The following is a 16092-nucleotide window of genomic DNA, read 5'->3' as shown; positions in this document are numbered from 1 at the left end:
CAATAAAGGCCATGAGCCCCTAACCATCTTTCAGACATGTTTAAATTAGATTGAAACTTAGGGGAGAGTTGGCCCTTTACTTCTATGGACCCTCTAGCACTGCCCAATTGTGCCATTGGTCAGTCTGCCCTTTTTGATAGTAATAATAGAATATGCAAAAGAAGAAAGGATTTGTACACTAGTCATAATCAATATAAACAAAAGGATAATATCTTTCTCATCAAATATAAGGGCATTATCTTCGATCTCTATGTGGCACTGTAGCAGAGTACTCTAATATGGTTCCTAGGTGGATTGAAGGAATCAATTGCTTGGAATCTCCTTTGCCTGCTGCTTTCTGTTCCAAAAGTACAAGATCAAACAAGGTAATCTTCCAGTGTAAGAGTTGTGGTGTCCCTGAGTTCTCTGTTTAGTCAGTATCACTTTCTTGGCTAAATGTAGTGCTTTTGCAATAAAAAGCCTTGACCATCATCCATTAAGGGTCGATTATTTCTCCTATCATCTTTCTCCCTCCTGAAACAGAAAATACAGAGGCTAGAGTAATAGTGAACATTTTAAGTTATTACAAATTTGGTCTTTGACTTGTACCCAAAATCTTTGTACCCCAGCATAGAGCCACAACATATGGCCAGTGTAGCTTTATTCTTTCCACATTTCAAACAGCTCATATCAGCAGTGTCCCACTTTGTTCTCTCCAAGGGACTGTAAAATCTCTAAAGAGACATTTGTATTCCTGTTCTCTGTGTAACATCTTTTCTGAGGTCTTAGCAATGTAGTCAAGGATCTCCTTAAGTAAGTCCACCTGCATCACACAGCACAGATCCAGACTCCAGGCCTTAGCTGTATCCTCCAATCCAATATGGTGCACAAAATCGTGCAAGACGTAATGAGAAAATCTAGACATTTTAGGTTCAGTTCAGGGGTGTCCAACCTTTTGGCTTCCCTGGGCTGCAATGGCCGAAAAAAAATTTTCTGGGGCCGCACAAACGCTGCAGCAAGACAGAGGAGGGAGCCGGCAAGACGGTAAATACCCGGGGGCAGCAGAGGAAAACACTGCATCGCCCTTGACCAGGGCTGCACAAAATACTTCACGGGGCCCTCGGGCCGCAGGTTGGATACCCCTGAGTTAGTTGTAAGCAAACTTCTAAGCGTTGAGCTTGGGCCATTGACATGCAAGCCTTTCAAGCTAAGAATATAGGAAGTTGAAAAGATCTGAAGCTAATCCATATAAGGATTGGACTTTCCCTGGGGTTAAGACCCTTCCCCCTGGATTAAACACATTTTCAACATGTCTCCATCCCATCTAAGACTCCTCCCAAACCACCTGTGAAATATCTTTCCATCCATCCCAGGCTGAAAATCCATAATTCCCCCCTATAGGCTGTAATGAGGAGATAAAATGATTACCACCTGCTTATCTACTTAATTTTTGCCAAATTATTCTCATGTAGACCCATACAATATGTATACTGAGCCTGGCATCCATTCTAGATGGCTTAGTCTGTAGCAGATAAAAGCCTGACATTGGACACAGCAGGGCCATCTCCAAGATTAAAGGAGTAAAATAAAGAGGTCCCTTTGTGCCTGTCACAGACCACAAGCTAAATTGTACTTTTGTAGATCTAAAAGGACAAGTCCATCCTTTTGGTAACATTAGTGTTTTCCCTCCCCATAAGACCCTGAAAGCTCGATAAAAGCTATTTTCAATCTCTCTTCTGTAAACATCTATAACAGGGGTGCTACACTTTTTGGGCTTGAGAGCTACTTTTAAAATGGCCAAGTCAAAATGATCTACCAACAATAAAATTTTTAAAAAACGCAAAGCACACTGTACGCAGAGAAAATGTTAATTATCATTTATATTCCGGGTTTTTTTCAAAGAGGTCAAGGCAGATAACTCTATGCACTGTCACCATACAAAAATAGACAAATATACCCTCCCTCCCTTTTTACTAAACTGCGATAGCAGTTTTTAGCGCAGGGAGCTGAGCTGAATGCCCTGTGCTGCTCTCGATGCTCATAGGCTCCCTGCGCTAAAACCGCTATTGTGGTTTAGTAAAAGGGGGCCATAGTACAAAATATAGACAGCACATATAAAGTCTCAAAACAGAATTTTGGTCACTAAATTGAAAATAAAATCTTTTTCCTACCTTTGTTGTCTGGTGATTTCATGAGTCTCTGGTTGGACTTTCTTCTTCTGACTGTGCATCCAATATTTCTTCCCTTTCAGCCTGTAAGCTTCCTCTCCTCCAGACATCATTCCCTCCCCCAAATTTTTCTTCCTCTCTCCCTGCCCTTTCTTTCTCCCTGCCTCCCTTTCTTTTTTTCTTTCTTCATGCACCCTTTCTTTCCGTTTCCCTTCTTCTGTCTCCCTGCCTGCCCCTTTCTTTCTGTCTCCCTACCCTCCCCCAAGCCACTGCTGCCACCATCGGGGAACAGGCCCCCAAGCCACCACCGCCCCAAGCTCTCCCTGCAGAAGTGTCGGGCCGACCAGCATTCCTCTCCCTGATATCAATTCTGCCGTCAGAGAGGAAGTTCCGGGCCAGCCAGGCAGCGATTGGCTGGCCCGGAACTTCCTCTCCAACAGCAAAATTGACATGGGGGAGAGGAAGGCTGATTGGCCCGGTAGTTTGTGAAGGCAATGCGAGTCTTTCACGGAGCCCGGGATGGGCTCCGCAATTGACTCACTTTGCCTTCGCAATCTACCGGTCGACGCGATCAACATATTGGGCACCCCTGATCTACAGGTTCCTCCCTGATAAAGCTAATGGCAAGGACTTCCATGTCCTGAAGCAGTCTTCTTTTTTTTTTTTTTTTTAAAGAAGAGGTGTCACATTTAGCTCACATCAGCTGAAATATGAGCTCTCAGGTATTCTACTTTACACTAGGCATCTTAGCAGGAAATTTTTCTAATGTTGGCTAATATTCATTTGTTTTGGCAATGCCTCAGCTCTACCAGAGGTCTTACAAGTCTATCTGAGGCCCTACCACCAGCATGATATCATTTGCAAATGCCATACATTATACCTGTTCCTCCCCTTCAGACACACCCAGGATCTTAGAATTACTTTTCAGTTGTATCAATAGAGATTCAAGGAACAAAATGTAAAATAAAGGCAGTGGAGGAACACAGCAGGGGTGCCCTCTCATTAATCAATATGGTAGCAGGACTAGGTCATAGGACTTTTTTCTTACAGGGAATCTTTAGTACCTTGGGTTCAAACCCGACACTGCTCCTTGCAAACCTGGGCAAGTCACTTTATCCTGCACTGCCCCAGGTACATTAGATAGATTGTGAGCTCACCAGGACAGAAAGGGAAAATGCTTGAAGTACCTGTATGTAAACTGCTTTGAATATGGTTGTAAAACTACAAAAAGGCAGCATACAAATCCCACATCTTTTAATTAAGGGGAAATGTTCTGCCATGTGTTTATCTAGCAAGGGTATGTAGAAGTCACCTCCAACAAAGCTTCAGAGTAATATGATTATTTATTACATACACATCAAATAATAGCAAATAATGCAGATAGACAACAGATAATATACAAGATATAAGCAGAAAATATCTATATACACCAAATAGAATACTTCACCATGTTTGCCACGACCCTCCAATACTGATCGGGACACACACACACCCCTCCCCCTCCCAGTACTTGCCTGTAGCGTCAGCGCAGCGATTCACTTCGGCAGTCTTGGGGCTTTTGATGAGTTGCAGGCCGCCTCTGATGATGCAACGTCCTCTTTCCACAGAGGGGGACGCAACCCATCAAAAGCCCCAAGGCTGCCGAAGTGAATCGCTGGGTTGACGCTATAGGTAAGTAGCTGCTCTTCCCCTGTTTCTCTTTATAGTTTTGGTTGATTAATCATGGGTTTTTTCAGAAGTAGAATATTGGTTGTACCTATTTTGGTAGGTTGCTATACTCTTTTTCATGGACCTTTTGTACTTTTTACTTCTGTAATTTGATTTGTTATATTTTGTTCATAAAATCAATAAAATTTTAAGTGGAGAATACAGTATATCAGATTTGAAATATGAATCCTGCTACAGCTGGTGTTAAACATAACTGGGGACTACAAAGTCAAAGCAGTGCTTCTTTACCTTCCAGCTGGCTTAGGGCTCTCTCTGAAAAGGGGGCAGTTGCCCTCATTGCACTCCCCTAACACTATTCCTGTCATGTGTGACTGCAATATTCTGTTAGCATGATTTTTGTGTGTAGCATTCTGTAATAATTGGTGTATTCAGTTTTCTTGATAGTAGAGGGGGATATATGTGAGGGAGGGGAGACAGGGGTTTTGTTGATCCTTGCCCTGTATTATTTATATTTATAAAATGACAATTGTACAGAAAATTGTGTTGTTTATTTTTACTTTAATAAAATACAAATTGTTGTTTTTTTTACTTTAATAAAATACGTTCAATATAAAATCATAACTATTTGTGGCTTGTGCGGATGGGATTAAATGGTTTGCGGGGACCGAGCTCACAGGGACAGGGCGAAGATGGGTTTTTTTTTATTTCAGTCTTAGCGTTTTGCCAGTCCACAAAATAATTATTTTATTTCTGCCGGTCCAAAGGTGTAAAAAGATTGAAGAACACTGATTTAATGCATTAAAATATAATCTGTGTAAGAGAGAACGGAAGCTCCCATTTTGTGTAAAGTGTTGTGTAAACTAAGAACTAAGTTATACATTAAACAATAGGGGGTGAAAGAGGTGAACCCTGTAGGAAGTTGCATGAAGACAGGAAGAAGAGATAGAGTTACCTCGTCCTACACTGTCTGTCCTTTTCTTTAAGAATTCCGTAAACCAATTCCAAATTCGCTAAGCCTATAGTGTCCAAATGTTTCTCAAGTTTTATTAAAATTGGATATAATCGCCTAATTCTAGGTTTCTAGGCGAAATACAAAAGTAAAAATTATACAATGTTAAAATATATAAACATACAGCCTGTTTTACGAAGCCGTGCAGCAACAGCCCTGAAGCCCTTTAAATCTCTTCGGGGCTTCGAGGCTGTTACCACGTAGCAGCCGCTAGCGCGGCTTTGTAAAACAGGCCCATAATTTTGGATTTGCCTGACGTACTGGAACATTGGGGTTGGCAGGGAGGAACTACATATGCTGAAAGAAAACATTCAAGGTAAGAACAAAAAGAGGGGGTTAAGGAAGGAAAAGAGTAGCTTTTGTCTCTGAAATAAGAAATGTAACAATCTGTTTCCCTTTACTCCTTGTATGTAAATACAGTATATGTGTGCATAATATGGAGAGAGAGAGAATGCTTTTATCTTTTTCATAATTAAACAAATGCAGAATCTGAATCCTCTTTGCCATTCTGTTATGTTTTTTGCAGGTTTGAAGAACTTGTGAAAAAGTTTAAAGTAGAATATCATGCAGGTGGCTCTACCCAGAATTCAGTCAAAGTGGCTCAGGTTTGTATCTGTTGTTTAATAAATTATATAGATTCAGAGGATGGTCTGAACAATCAAGTTCTCTGACTCACAATAATTTTGATGTAATCTACCATTATTGTCTTTTTGAGTTCAAACAGTATACTGAAAACTGTTATTTGCAGCTGTATTTTTATTTTAATTAGAAAAAAAAATTCAGAGGGGCTTATATTAGGAACCATGTTTGAATTGACTTAACGAAAAACAGTATAACTGGCAGATGAACAATAGAGAGAAGATGGTTGAAGTTGTACACTAGTGCTGCCCGATTCAGGAAAAAAAATTTTGATTCGATTCAGCCTATTGAATTGATTTTTCAATTCAATTTGATTTTCCTGCCCAATTGAGTGTTTTTTTACAAACATCCTGGTGGGTTTATTTTACAGCCTCTTCACCCCCTTTGCCTTCTCCTAACCACACTGGCGCTGTGGTGTAAACAAAATAAACAAACAAAAAAGACTTTATCCCAGGACAAGCAGGCATGATATTCTCACATGTGGGTGACGTCATCTACGGAGCCCCGATGCGGACAGCATTTCAAGCAAACTTAATTGAAGATTCAAGCTTGCTGGCTGCACCACGCATGTGTGCCTCCTGCTCCACTAGAGGGCGCATCCCCTCCTCGTGGTCTCCAGTTCGATTTTTTTCCGCTGTGCTAAGAAGACACGTTTTTCTTAGCGCTGCCCTAGTGCCTTCCTTGCACCGCGATTTACTACTTTTTTTGTTTTCCTTTCTTCGTAAAAGTCGCTGTGCATAACGAAAAATTTTTTCTTCCTGCTCATCGCGCTTTTCGCGCCTTTTTCTCGCGATCCGGGGGCTCCCGGATCGCCGCGAGGCCTAATTGGCCGCGGCCGCCTGGATGTCCCGGCCCATTACGGGCTTTAAAAAGTGCACCGGGTGCGAGCGTCTTCTATCTCTCACAGACCCGCATCGCTGGTGCATCCTTTGTCTGGGGGCCGACCATCCAACGGAAACTTGCCCCCGGTGTGCAACTTTTCAACAGCGGGCGCTCCGCCGCCGACGGGCCCGCATTGCAGAGCTATACGCTACCGATCAACCCTCGACCTCGGCCTCGAGATCGGCTCCGGCATCGGCCTCGAGTACATCGGCCCCGCCTAGGGACTCGACTTCGAAGACCTCGAGCTCTCATAAGTCCTCTGCCCCGGGTAAGTCCCCTCTTCCTTCCTCAGGTTCCACATCGTCAAAGAAGCCAACCTCGGGGACAATGGCCGCACAGAGTGGAAACTCCTTACCCACGGCCCCGGCAAAAACCCCGAAGACCTCGGGACGTGCCTCCACCCCTCGGGAATGCTCCGAAGCGAGATCGCCCCCGGTGGAGAGCACAGCGGCCTTGGACATGCCATCGATGCTGTCCGTGCCCGTATTTCAGGACCTGCTCCGAGCGATGATCACAACGGAGCTATCTGCTGCCATGGCTCACCTTCAACCAGCCTCGGCCTCGACCTCGCATGCGCCGGACCAGCCTGAGCAACGCGCCGAGACCCCTCGAGGAAAACCGCGCCGTTCTCGTCGCCTCTCCTCTTCATCGGATTCCTCTCTGAGGCATTCAAAGCATTCGAGGCATTCAAAACGAAAATCGAGACCCCTCTCTAAGAAAGCCCGGAGTTCCCCTCCGGTACGAGGGCGCACCCCCTCGACTCGATCGGGGGAACCGCTAAGGGTCATCGAGCTGTCTCTCACCAACCCACAGCTCCTATTGACTCCCCCTCGGTCCGGAGCTCCGGCCCGAGGCCCTAGGCTTTCACCGAGGGAGTCCGGGGAGGGATCCCCGACCAGGCACCGGACGGTCCCCAGAACCCCGGCGTCGACCCTAGGGGCTCCTCGAGGCGACGCAGGTCCTCGACCCCAGAGCGCTTTCACAGCACGTCTCCGGTATCGGACCGAGGATCCGAGCGAGAGCCCCGCTATTCGAGGGAGGCTTCTCCTTCATTCTCAGCCAAATGGCGGTCTCGGTCACCGTCCCCGCAAGGGGCCACGGGACCCCATCGACCATCCTTCATGAGGTTCGTCCAGGACATGGGACGTGCCCTTGACTTGGACCTACAATCTGACTCAAGGTACTCCAAGGAATACCTGGCGGAGCTGGATATGCCTTCCCCGCCCCGAGAGTCCCTCAGGCTACCACTGAACCCGGTACTTGGGCAGACCCTTATCAGGAACCTCGAGACTCCTTACATGGTGACGGCGGTCCCATCCAAAATGGAGTCTAAGTACCGGACGGTACCTCACCCGGGGTTTGAGCAACCACAGCTGTCCCACCAATCCCTGCTGGTGGAATCACCTCTGAAAAAAGCTCACCCCTCGAGGGTGTCCGCGGCGGTCCCCCCTGGACGCAAAGGCCGGACACTGGACAAATTCGGACACCGGTTGTACCAGAACTCTATGATGACCGCCAGAGTCCTGAACTACACCTTCACTTTTTCCTCCTACCTGAAGCACTTCATTGGGCGGCTCGCCTCCTTCTTGGAGAGCTTACCCACCCCTCGCCAGACAAGGTTCAGCCTCCTCCTCGAGGATTTTTCCAACCTCAGGCTACACTTGTTCCACGCCGCTTACGACGGCTTCGAACTATCTTCCAGGGTCGCAGCCTTCGCGGTGGCCATGCGCCGGCTGGCATGGCTACGACTCGTCAATATGGACCCCAACCTGCAAGATCGACTAGCCAACCTCCCCTGCGTCGGGAAGGAACTCTTTGACGACACCATCGAAGCTGCTACGAAACGGCTGAACACGAACGCTCATTCGCATCTCTTGTCCGACAGAAGCCTAAACCACAGACATCTTGCCCCTTCCGGGGATTACCTCAACGCTACCCCCAGAAGTCCACACTGGCCTTTTCAAGACCGCCGCCGCGACGCCCCCAGGTTCACTCTAGGGCTCCACCAAAGTCACAGCCCACGGCGTCGGCGAAGCCATCTCCGTCCTTTTGACGGAATGAGCGGACGGGGGCGGGCCCCCTCCGCACCTCCACACGGCCCCCTCCCCATCGGGGGCCACCTTCAAGCCTACTACCCTCTCTGGAAAGCCATCACGTCGGACTCATGGGTCCTTGGCGTGATCTCATCAGGCAACTCGCTCAACTTTCGGGAGGTACCCCTCGACAGCCCACCGAGTGCGTGTCCTCCAAACCGAGCGCAGTTGCCCCTTCTCCTCTCCGAGGCACAAGACCTCCTCCGCCTGCGGGCGGTGGAGCCGGTCCCCCAAAATCAAAGGGGCCAAGGATTTTACTCCCGCTACTTCCTGGTACCGAAGAAGACGGGAGACCTGCGCCCGATCCTGGACTTAAGGCGCCTGAACAAGTTTCTGGTACGGGAAAAGTTTCGGATGCTTTTCCTCCCGATCCTTTACCCCTTGATCAGCGAAGGCGATTGGCTCTGCTCCCTCGATCTGAAGGAGGCCTACACCCATGTTCCGGTGCACCCTGCTTGCCGCAGGTTCCTGCGCTTTCAGTTGGGGGACCTCCACCTGCAATATCGAGTCCTCCACTTCGGCCTGTCCTCGTCCCCCCGAGTCTTCACGAAGTGCCTCGTAGTAGTCGCGGCTACCTTGCGCTCCCAGGGTCTGCAGGTATTCCCCTACCTGGACAATTGTTGATCAAAGCCTCGACCAGGGAGGGGGTTATCTCAGCGACCCAACAGACTATTACTGCGCTTCAGTGTCTGGGGTTCGAGATAAACTTCCCAAAATCCCAGCTATGCCCCTCTCAGTCCTTACAATTCATCGGGGCCGTGCTGGACACGGTCCGTCTGCGTTCCTTCCTCCCTCCTCAGCGTCGGGAGGCGTTGGTAAATCTGAGCCGACAAGTCTCGAGATCGACTACCGTCTCGGCACGACAGATGATGACGCTCCTCGGCCATATGGCCTCCACAGTCCACGTTACCCCGCTTGCCCGCCTCCATCTGCGGTTACCACAGTGGACCTTGGCATCACAATGGCGACAGGATCGGGACCCGATCTACCACCACGTGACAGTGACTCCTTCCTTGCAAAGATTGCTCCGTTGGTGGGCCGACTCTTCGAATCTTTCCAAGGGTTTGCTCTTTCTCGCCCCGCCACACCACAAGGTCTTAACCACGGACTCATCGGAGTATGCTTGGGGGGCTCATGTAGACGGTCTACACACGCAATGCCTATGGACCACAGAGGACCGTCACTGCCACATCAACGTGCTGGAGCTTCGGGCCATTTACCTCGCCGCGGTGGCCTTTCAGCATCTGCTTCACGACCGGGTGGTTCTCGTCCGCATGGACAACCAGGTGGCGATGTACTACGTAAACAAGCAAGGAGGGACGGGGTCTTGGCCCCTCTGCCAGGAGGCCTTATGGCTCTGGGAGTGGGCGGTCTCCCAAAACATCTCCCTTCGAGCGGTTTACATCCAAGGGGAACAAAACTGCCTGGCGGTCAGGCTCAGCCGCCTCCTCCAGCCACACGAGTGGTCCCTGCATTCTCAGGTGCTGTGACAGGTATTCGACACGTGGGGGACTCCCCAGATAGACCTGTTCGCCTCCCCCGACAATCAAAAACTGCCTCTCTTCTGTTCAAGGATATACTCCCCGGACCGTCTCGAGGCCGATGCCTTCCTCCTAGATTGGGAGGGAAAGTTCCTCTATGTGTTCCCGCCGTTTCCTCTGATTCCGAGGATGCTGGTCCATCTAAAATCTCTGAGGGCCACTCTGATCCTGATCGCTCCTCAATGGCCCCGCCAGCCTTGGTTCTCCCTGCTACTTCAACTCAGTGTCAGGGAACCTCTACTTCTGCCTGTCTTTCCCTCTCTGCTATCTCAGAGTCGGGGTTCACTGTTACATCCCAATCTTCAGTCTCTTCATCTGACTGCTTGGTTTCTTTCCCCTTGACTTCCCTCCCTGTATCTCAGTCGGTCAGGGAAGTGTTGGAGGCTTCTCGGAAGGTCTCGACTAGACTCTGCTATTCTCAGAAGTGGACTAGATTCTCGTCCTGGTGCTCCTCTCACCGCCAGGACCCGGTGTCGGTCCCTGTGTCCTTGGTTCTGGAGTATTTACTCCATTTATCTCACTCTGGCCTGAAGACCAATTCCATTCGAGTCCATCTCAGTGCCATCGCTGCCTTTCATCAACCCCTGGAAGGGAAGGCTCTTTCACTCCATCCCTTAGTTTCCCGTTTCATGAAGGGCTCCTGAATGTTCATCCTCCCCTCAAACCGCCTCCGGTGGTTTGGGATCTCAATGTGGTTCTAGCTCAACTGATGAAACCTCCATTTGAGCCTATGGATAAGTGTTATCCATATCTTAAGTTTCTCACTTGGAAAGTGATCTTCCTACTCGCCCTCACTTCCGCTCGGAGGGTTAGTGAGCTGCAGGCCTTGGTGGCGGACCCACCTTTCACGGTATTCCACCATGACAAGGTGGTCCTCCGCACTCACCCTAAGTTTTTGCCTAAGGTGGTGTCTGATTTTCATCTCAACCAGTCCATTGTTCTACCTGTGTTCTTCCCCAAGCCCCACTCTCATCCTGAAGAGGTGGCGCTTCACACTCTCGACTGCAAGCGGGCGCTGGCCTTCTACCTCCAACGCACCCAGTCTCATCGGACGGCCCCCCCAGTTGTTTTTGTCCTTCGACCCTAACAAGTTGGGGCACCCAGTTTCCAAGCGCACCCTGTCCAACTGGTTAGCTGCTTGTATTTCCTTCTGCTACGCTCAGGCTGGTCTCGCGCTGCACAGTCGAGTTACGGGACATAAGGTCCGAACGATGGCAGCTTCGATAGCTTTCCTCAGGTCCACGCCTATCGAGGATATCTGTAAGGCTGCCACGTGGTCTTCGGTTCATACTTTCACCTCACACTACTGCCTGGATACACTGTCCAGGAGCGATGGCCGGTTTGGCCAATCGGTCTTACGTAACCTATTTTCTTAAATTGCCAACCTCCCTCCATCCCTTATCAGTTAGCTTGGAGGTCACCCACATGTGAGAATATCATGCCTGCTTGTCCTGGGATAAAGCACAGTTACTTACCGTAACAGGTGTTATCCAGGGACAGCAGGCATATATTCTCACAACCCGCCCACCTCCCCGGGGTTGGCTTCTTTGCTGGATATGTGAACTGGAGACCACGAGGAGGGGATGCGCCCTCTAGTGGAGCAGGAGGCACACATGCGTGGTGCAGCCAGCAAGCTTGAATCTTCAATCAAGTTTGCTTGAAATGCTGTCCGCATCGGGGCTCCGTAGATGACGTCACCCACAAGTGAGAATATATGCCTGCTGTCCCTGGATAACACCTGTTACGGTAAGTAACTGTGCTTTTCCTTTCTCTGTTAAATCCTAGCTCACGTTTGCGGTCTAACACCAGCTCTGACAGGATACACATTTCAAATCTGTCATATTGTAATCACAAAACAGAAAATAAAATTATTTTTCTACCTTCTGTTGTCTGGTCATTATTCAAATTTTGTTGGTCTCAGGCTCTGGTTGTCTTCTGATAACTTGCTTGCCAGGGTCTCCTTCTTTCTTCTTTCTCCGTGCTAACCATCCATCTTCCATCTCTGTTATATCACACAGTAACGTACAGTCAATTTAATATCCAATTTGCAAGTTCTTCCAGAATTAATCCAGGTACCTCTCCTCCCTTGTAACCAAAAAACAAAACAAAACAAAAAAACCCAAAACTGTTATAATTTCACTGGAAATGTCCAGTTAGCTCTTTTGTAATCCGCCTTGAACTGCAAGGTATAGGCGGAATAGAAGTCCCTAATGTAATGTAATGTCCTCCCCTTCCGTTTCTCTTCCCTCCCCCGGAGGTCTGGCATCTTTCTTTTTTTTTGTCTCCCTCCACAGATCCACCTTTTCTCAATTACCCTTTTATCCAGCATCTCTCCTTCCTTCCCCACCACCCCAGGGTCCACCATCTCTCCCTTTCTTTTCCCAACTACCCTCCTATCCAGTATCTCTATCCTCCCCTCCACACCATCCCTTGCGTCCAACTTCTCTCCCTTTCTGTTCCTTCCCTCCCTAAATCCCATTGTCCATCATCTCTTTCCCTCTCCTCTATTTTCAGACCCATTTCTTCCTCCCCAAAGTCCGGCATATGCACATCTTTGAACCCCCCCCTTCCCTCCCTCCGTGTACTTCTATACCAGGGCCCCCCGCCCCTGAAGGTCTGTCCCCCCTTGAAGGTCTGTTCTCCCTGAAGGGCTGCACCCCACCCCTAAAGGCCTGTGCCACCATCCCTGAAGGCCTGTTTCCCCCTTGAAGGTTTGTCCCCCCCTTAAAGGTCTGCATCCCACCCCTGAAGGCCTGCCTGTCCCCCCCTTTGAAGACCTGTCCCCCCATTTTGAAGGCCTGCCTCCCCCCCTTGAAGGATTGTCCCCTCTTGAAGATTTATTCCCCCCTGAAGGCCTGCCTGTCCCCCCTTTGAAGACCTGTCCCCCCCTTGAAGGCTTGTCCCCCCCTTGATGGCTTGTCCCCCCTCTTGAAGACCTGCCTCCCCCATTGAAGGCTTGTCCCCCCCTTGAAGGCCTATCCCCCCCTTGAAAGCCTATCCCACCCCTGAAGGCCTGCCTGTCCCTCCTAAAGGCTTGTCCCCCCCTTGAAGACCTGTCCCCCCCTTTGAAGGCCTGCCTCTCCCCTTGAAGGCTTGTTCCCCCCCCCCTTGAAGGCCTATTCCAACCCTGAAAGCCTGCCTGTCCCCCCCTTGAAGACCTGCCTCCCTCCTTGAAGGCCAATCCCACCCCTGAAGGCCTGCCTGTCCCCCCCTTCAAGACCTGTCCACCCCCCTTTGAAGGCCTGCCTACCTGTCCCACCCCGAAGGACTGCTCAATACCCCCCCCGGCATCTGGCTTCCACCCCACTGGCCTTCCGCTTCCCCCCATGGCCTCCCCGCATTGTTTACCTTCCAGGAACATCCTGCAAACAAGATCGCAGTGTTAGCAATCTTAGTTCCGCTTCGGAGTTGGTTCCTCCGTCGCGGTCCCATCCCTCCTCTGATGTCAGAGGAGGAGCGGGACCGCGACGGAGGAAGCGGTACTAAGATCACTAACACCGCGATCTTGTTTGCAGGCTGTTCCGGCTGGAAGGTAAACAGTGCGGGGAGGCCAGGGAGGAAAGCGGAAGGCCAAGGGGGTGGAAGCTGGACGCCGGGGGGGGGGGGGGGGCGAAGCCGACAGCAGCACTTCCCAACTGACCCTCCCTCCTCGCCTTCTAAAGCAGATGTGGCAACTGATACTTCTGCTTTAGGGGGCGAGGGAGGAGGGTCAGGCGAATCGGGAAGCCATTTATTTTTTGTTTTGTTTTGAACCGATTAGAATCGTGAATCGGGTAGCACTATTGTACACCATCATCCTTAGATAGGGACAATGAGACACCTTTTGAATTGGAGAAGCAGACAAGCCGATCTGTCTCCTCCTGCACCCACCTCCCCTTGCTTCAACAGTTTCCTAGGTACTATACTGTATAAGGCAAAACATTGGTTGGGCATTAGCGCTATAGGAATTGGAATGAGATGTTCTTAGAAATCTGTCTTCCTCTTTAGGCCAGTAGGTAAAGGCAAAGTACATTTCTGCTTTATTCCCTCCCAGTCTGTTGGAATTTGTTCTGTCTTAGCAGTGAAGGTGGCTTTTTCATCAGTTATAGAAAGAACTAGAAACTGGTAGCCTTGGGCTTCACTTTTGAGAAATGCTTGAGTATTTTAAGATGTTCTCCTGTATCACAAAGCTTTTTTCCTCTCCCCTTCTTGGAGAATACTTTTGAGGCCAGTCAAGAATTTCCTCTAAGGACTTCTGCTGTATCATGTGTATCAGATGTACTAAGAACCATGCAATAAAAGAAATCCCCCAAGCATTTTTTCTTTCCATTTGCCTGGGTAGTGAATGTTGCTGTAATCTAACTTGGACAACATAAGGGAATAGAGAATATTTTTTGAGAAGCAGAATCGAGAAATGAATGTACAGTCCTGAACTGTTGATGGGAAATTAAACAAGCGTTAACTATAGAGGCAATGTGTTATAAAAAAAAGTTGTTGATCCAAGATGACACCTAAATATCTTAAGTCTATTACTGCATTGCTAGGAATGCTGTTGAGTATTAGACTTAACGAGGATGAACTAGAATTACCAGTGATCCATCAGACTGCAGTTTTAGACAAATTGAGAATAAATTGATTATCTGTGACTACCTCTTGGCTTTAGGAACAGAGGAATTTAGAGAGGTCAGACAAAAGAAGGTTCGTATGAGATGAGCAAGATGTCATCTGCGTAGTAAAAAAGCATAAATGCTCAAATCTTGCATAAGAGTGGTTTGTGGATCTAGGAAGATGATGAAAAGAGGTGCTAGGACAGAACCATGAGTAACACCACAAGAATAGGGTGTGTGAGGTAGAGAGAAACAGAATGAATGACCAATTAAGAAAGACTTGAGCCAGGAGAGAACTGTATCAGAAATAAGCAATGGCTTTGAGTCTAGTAAGAGGTGGTTCATGACAGAGGGTTAAAAGCCGGAGTGAGATCTAGGGAAACCAATGTAATGTCACCATTGTCCAGGGTGGAATAAAGATCATGAAGAAGAAAAGATATAATGGTTTGATAACGATGGCCTTGAAAAAAGTCACACTGGTGTGGATGGACAATATTATATTCTGCGAAATCAGAAAGTTGTTTGAAAACAACTCGCTCTGTAATATTTGAAACAAAGAGCAGATTAGAGATTGGGTGATAAGGGAAGATTTTGAATCCAAAAAGGCTTCCCGAGGAGTAAAAAAAAAAAAAAATAACCCCCCAAAACTACAGCTGACATTGGAGATTGGGTTGCTGACTGTTGCGCAGAAGAATCCTGAAGAATAGGAAAGGCGGATGAGCAGACAGCTAGCTATGTGTAGTGTGAAAGTTGCGTGTGCATAGTATAGCAGAGTTGGTACCAGTTTCCTGTGGCTTATCATATCAGCTTAGCTGTGGAATAGCATGTATATCAGCTTCTGCTTTTTGCCGCATTGTCAAGGACATGCTATAGCCGTGTTCACTCCTACCGTCATGTGACCCAGCTGAATTGAACTGAATCCAGCTAATGTAATGTGCATGAGACCTTGCAACACTATCATGTTTTGGCTCCATGACAAAAATGCCAAGTCATGGTCATGTGGGGCCTGCAAGGATGATCTCGCCTTTCCTGGACTTTCCTAAAACTTTAGAACAATGTATTAAGCTGCACTTCAGAATAGAGCTGGCTGGAGATTTGGAGGACATCATCGTGTTCATCTGGAATTGCTTACTCCCACTGTCCGCATACCTCTCCAGGAGAACTTGCTGCCAAGTGGTAAACCATCTATTACTACATTAGGATGCAGATACTACCCTATCTTTGAGGCTTAATGAGGGTTGGTATGTGTTTGCTATACTTGGTAGATAAGAATAAGTGTTTTTCTGTCTTCCATGCTGCATAACTCTCATATAATTCTGACTCATTCATATGTTTATGATAGTTTGTACTGTAAATAAAAGTTTCTATTTTTATAATACACAGCCTGGGTAATTGGGCTGTGCAGGGTAAAACTTGGATCTGGGGAATACAGAACAGTGTGTGTGTGTATATACATATACCTTTCAGCACTATATAAGTGATTAGTAGTAGTAATATTTATATATATCCCTTATCTAGCTAATCTAT

At 48.1% G+C, this 16092-nt stretch overlaps 1 protein-coding gene across 3 annotated transcripts in view; it reads left to right on the top strand.

Annotated features, from left to right (window-relative positions):
* ADK (adenosine kinase) overlaps nucleotides 1–16092 on the top strand; it is a 594014-nt gene that overhangs the window by 141788 nt on the left and 436134 nt on the right. For all 3 annotated transcript variants that reach the window (XM_033941773.1, XM_033941775.1, XM_033941774.1), the window contains exon 4: nucleotides 5351–5429. In XM_033941773.1, coding sequence (XP_033797664.1) covers nucleotides 5351–5429 — 79 coding nt within the window. The remainder of the gene's footprint in view (nucleotides 1–5350; nucleotides 5430–16092) is intronic.

The sequence above is a fragment of the Geotrypetes seraphini genome, chromosome 4 (assembly GCF_902459505.1).
Source record: "Geotrypetes seraphini chromosome 4, aGeoSer1.1, whole genome shotgun sequence".
Lineage (NCBI taxonomy): Eukaryota > Metazoa > Chordata > Amphibia > Gymnophiona > Dermophiidae > Geotrypetes > Geotrypetes seraphini.
Note: the sequence above shows the minus strand (reverse complement) of the source record. Positions and strands in the feature narration are given on the sequence as shown.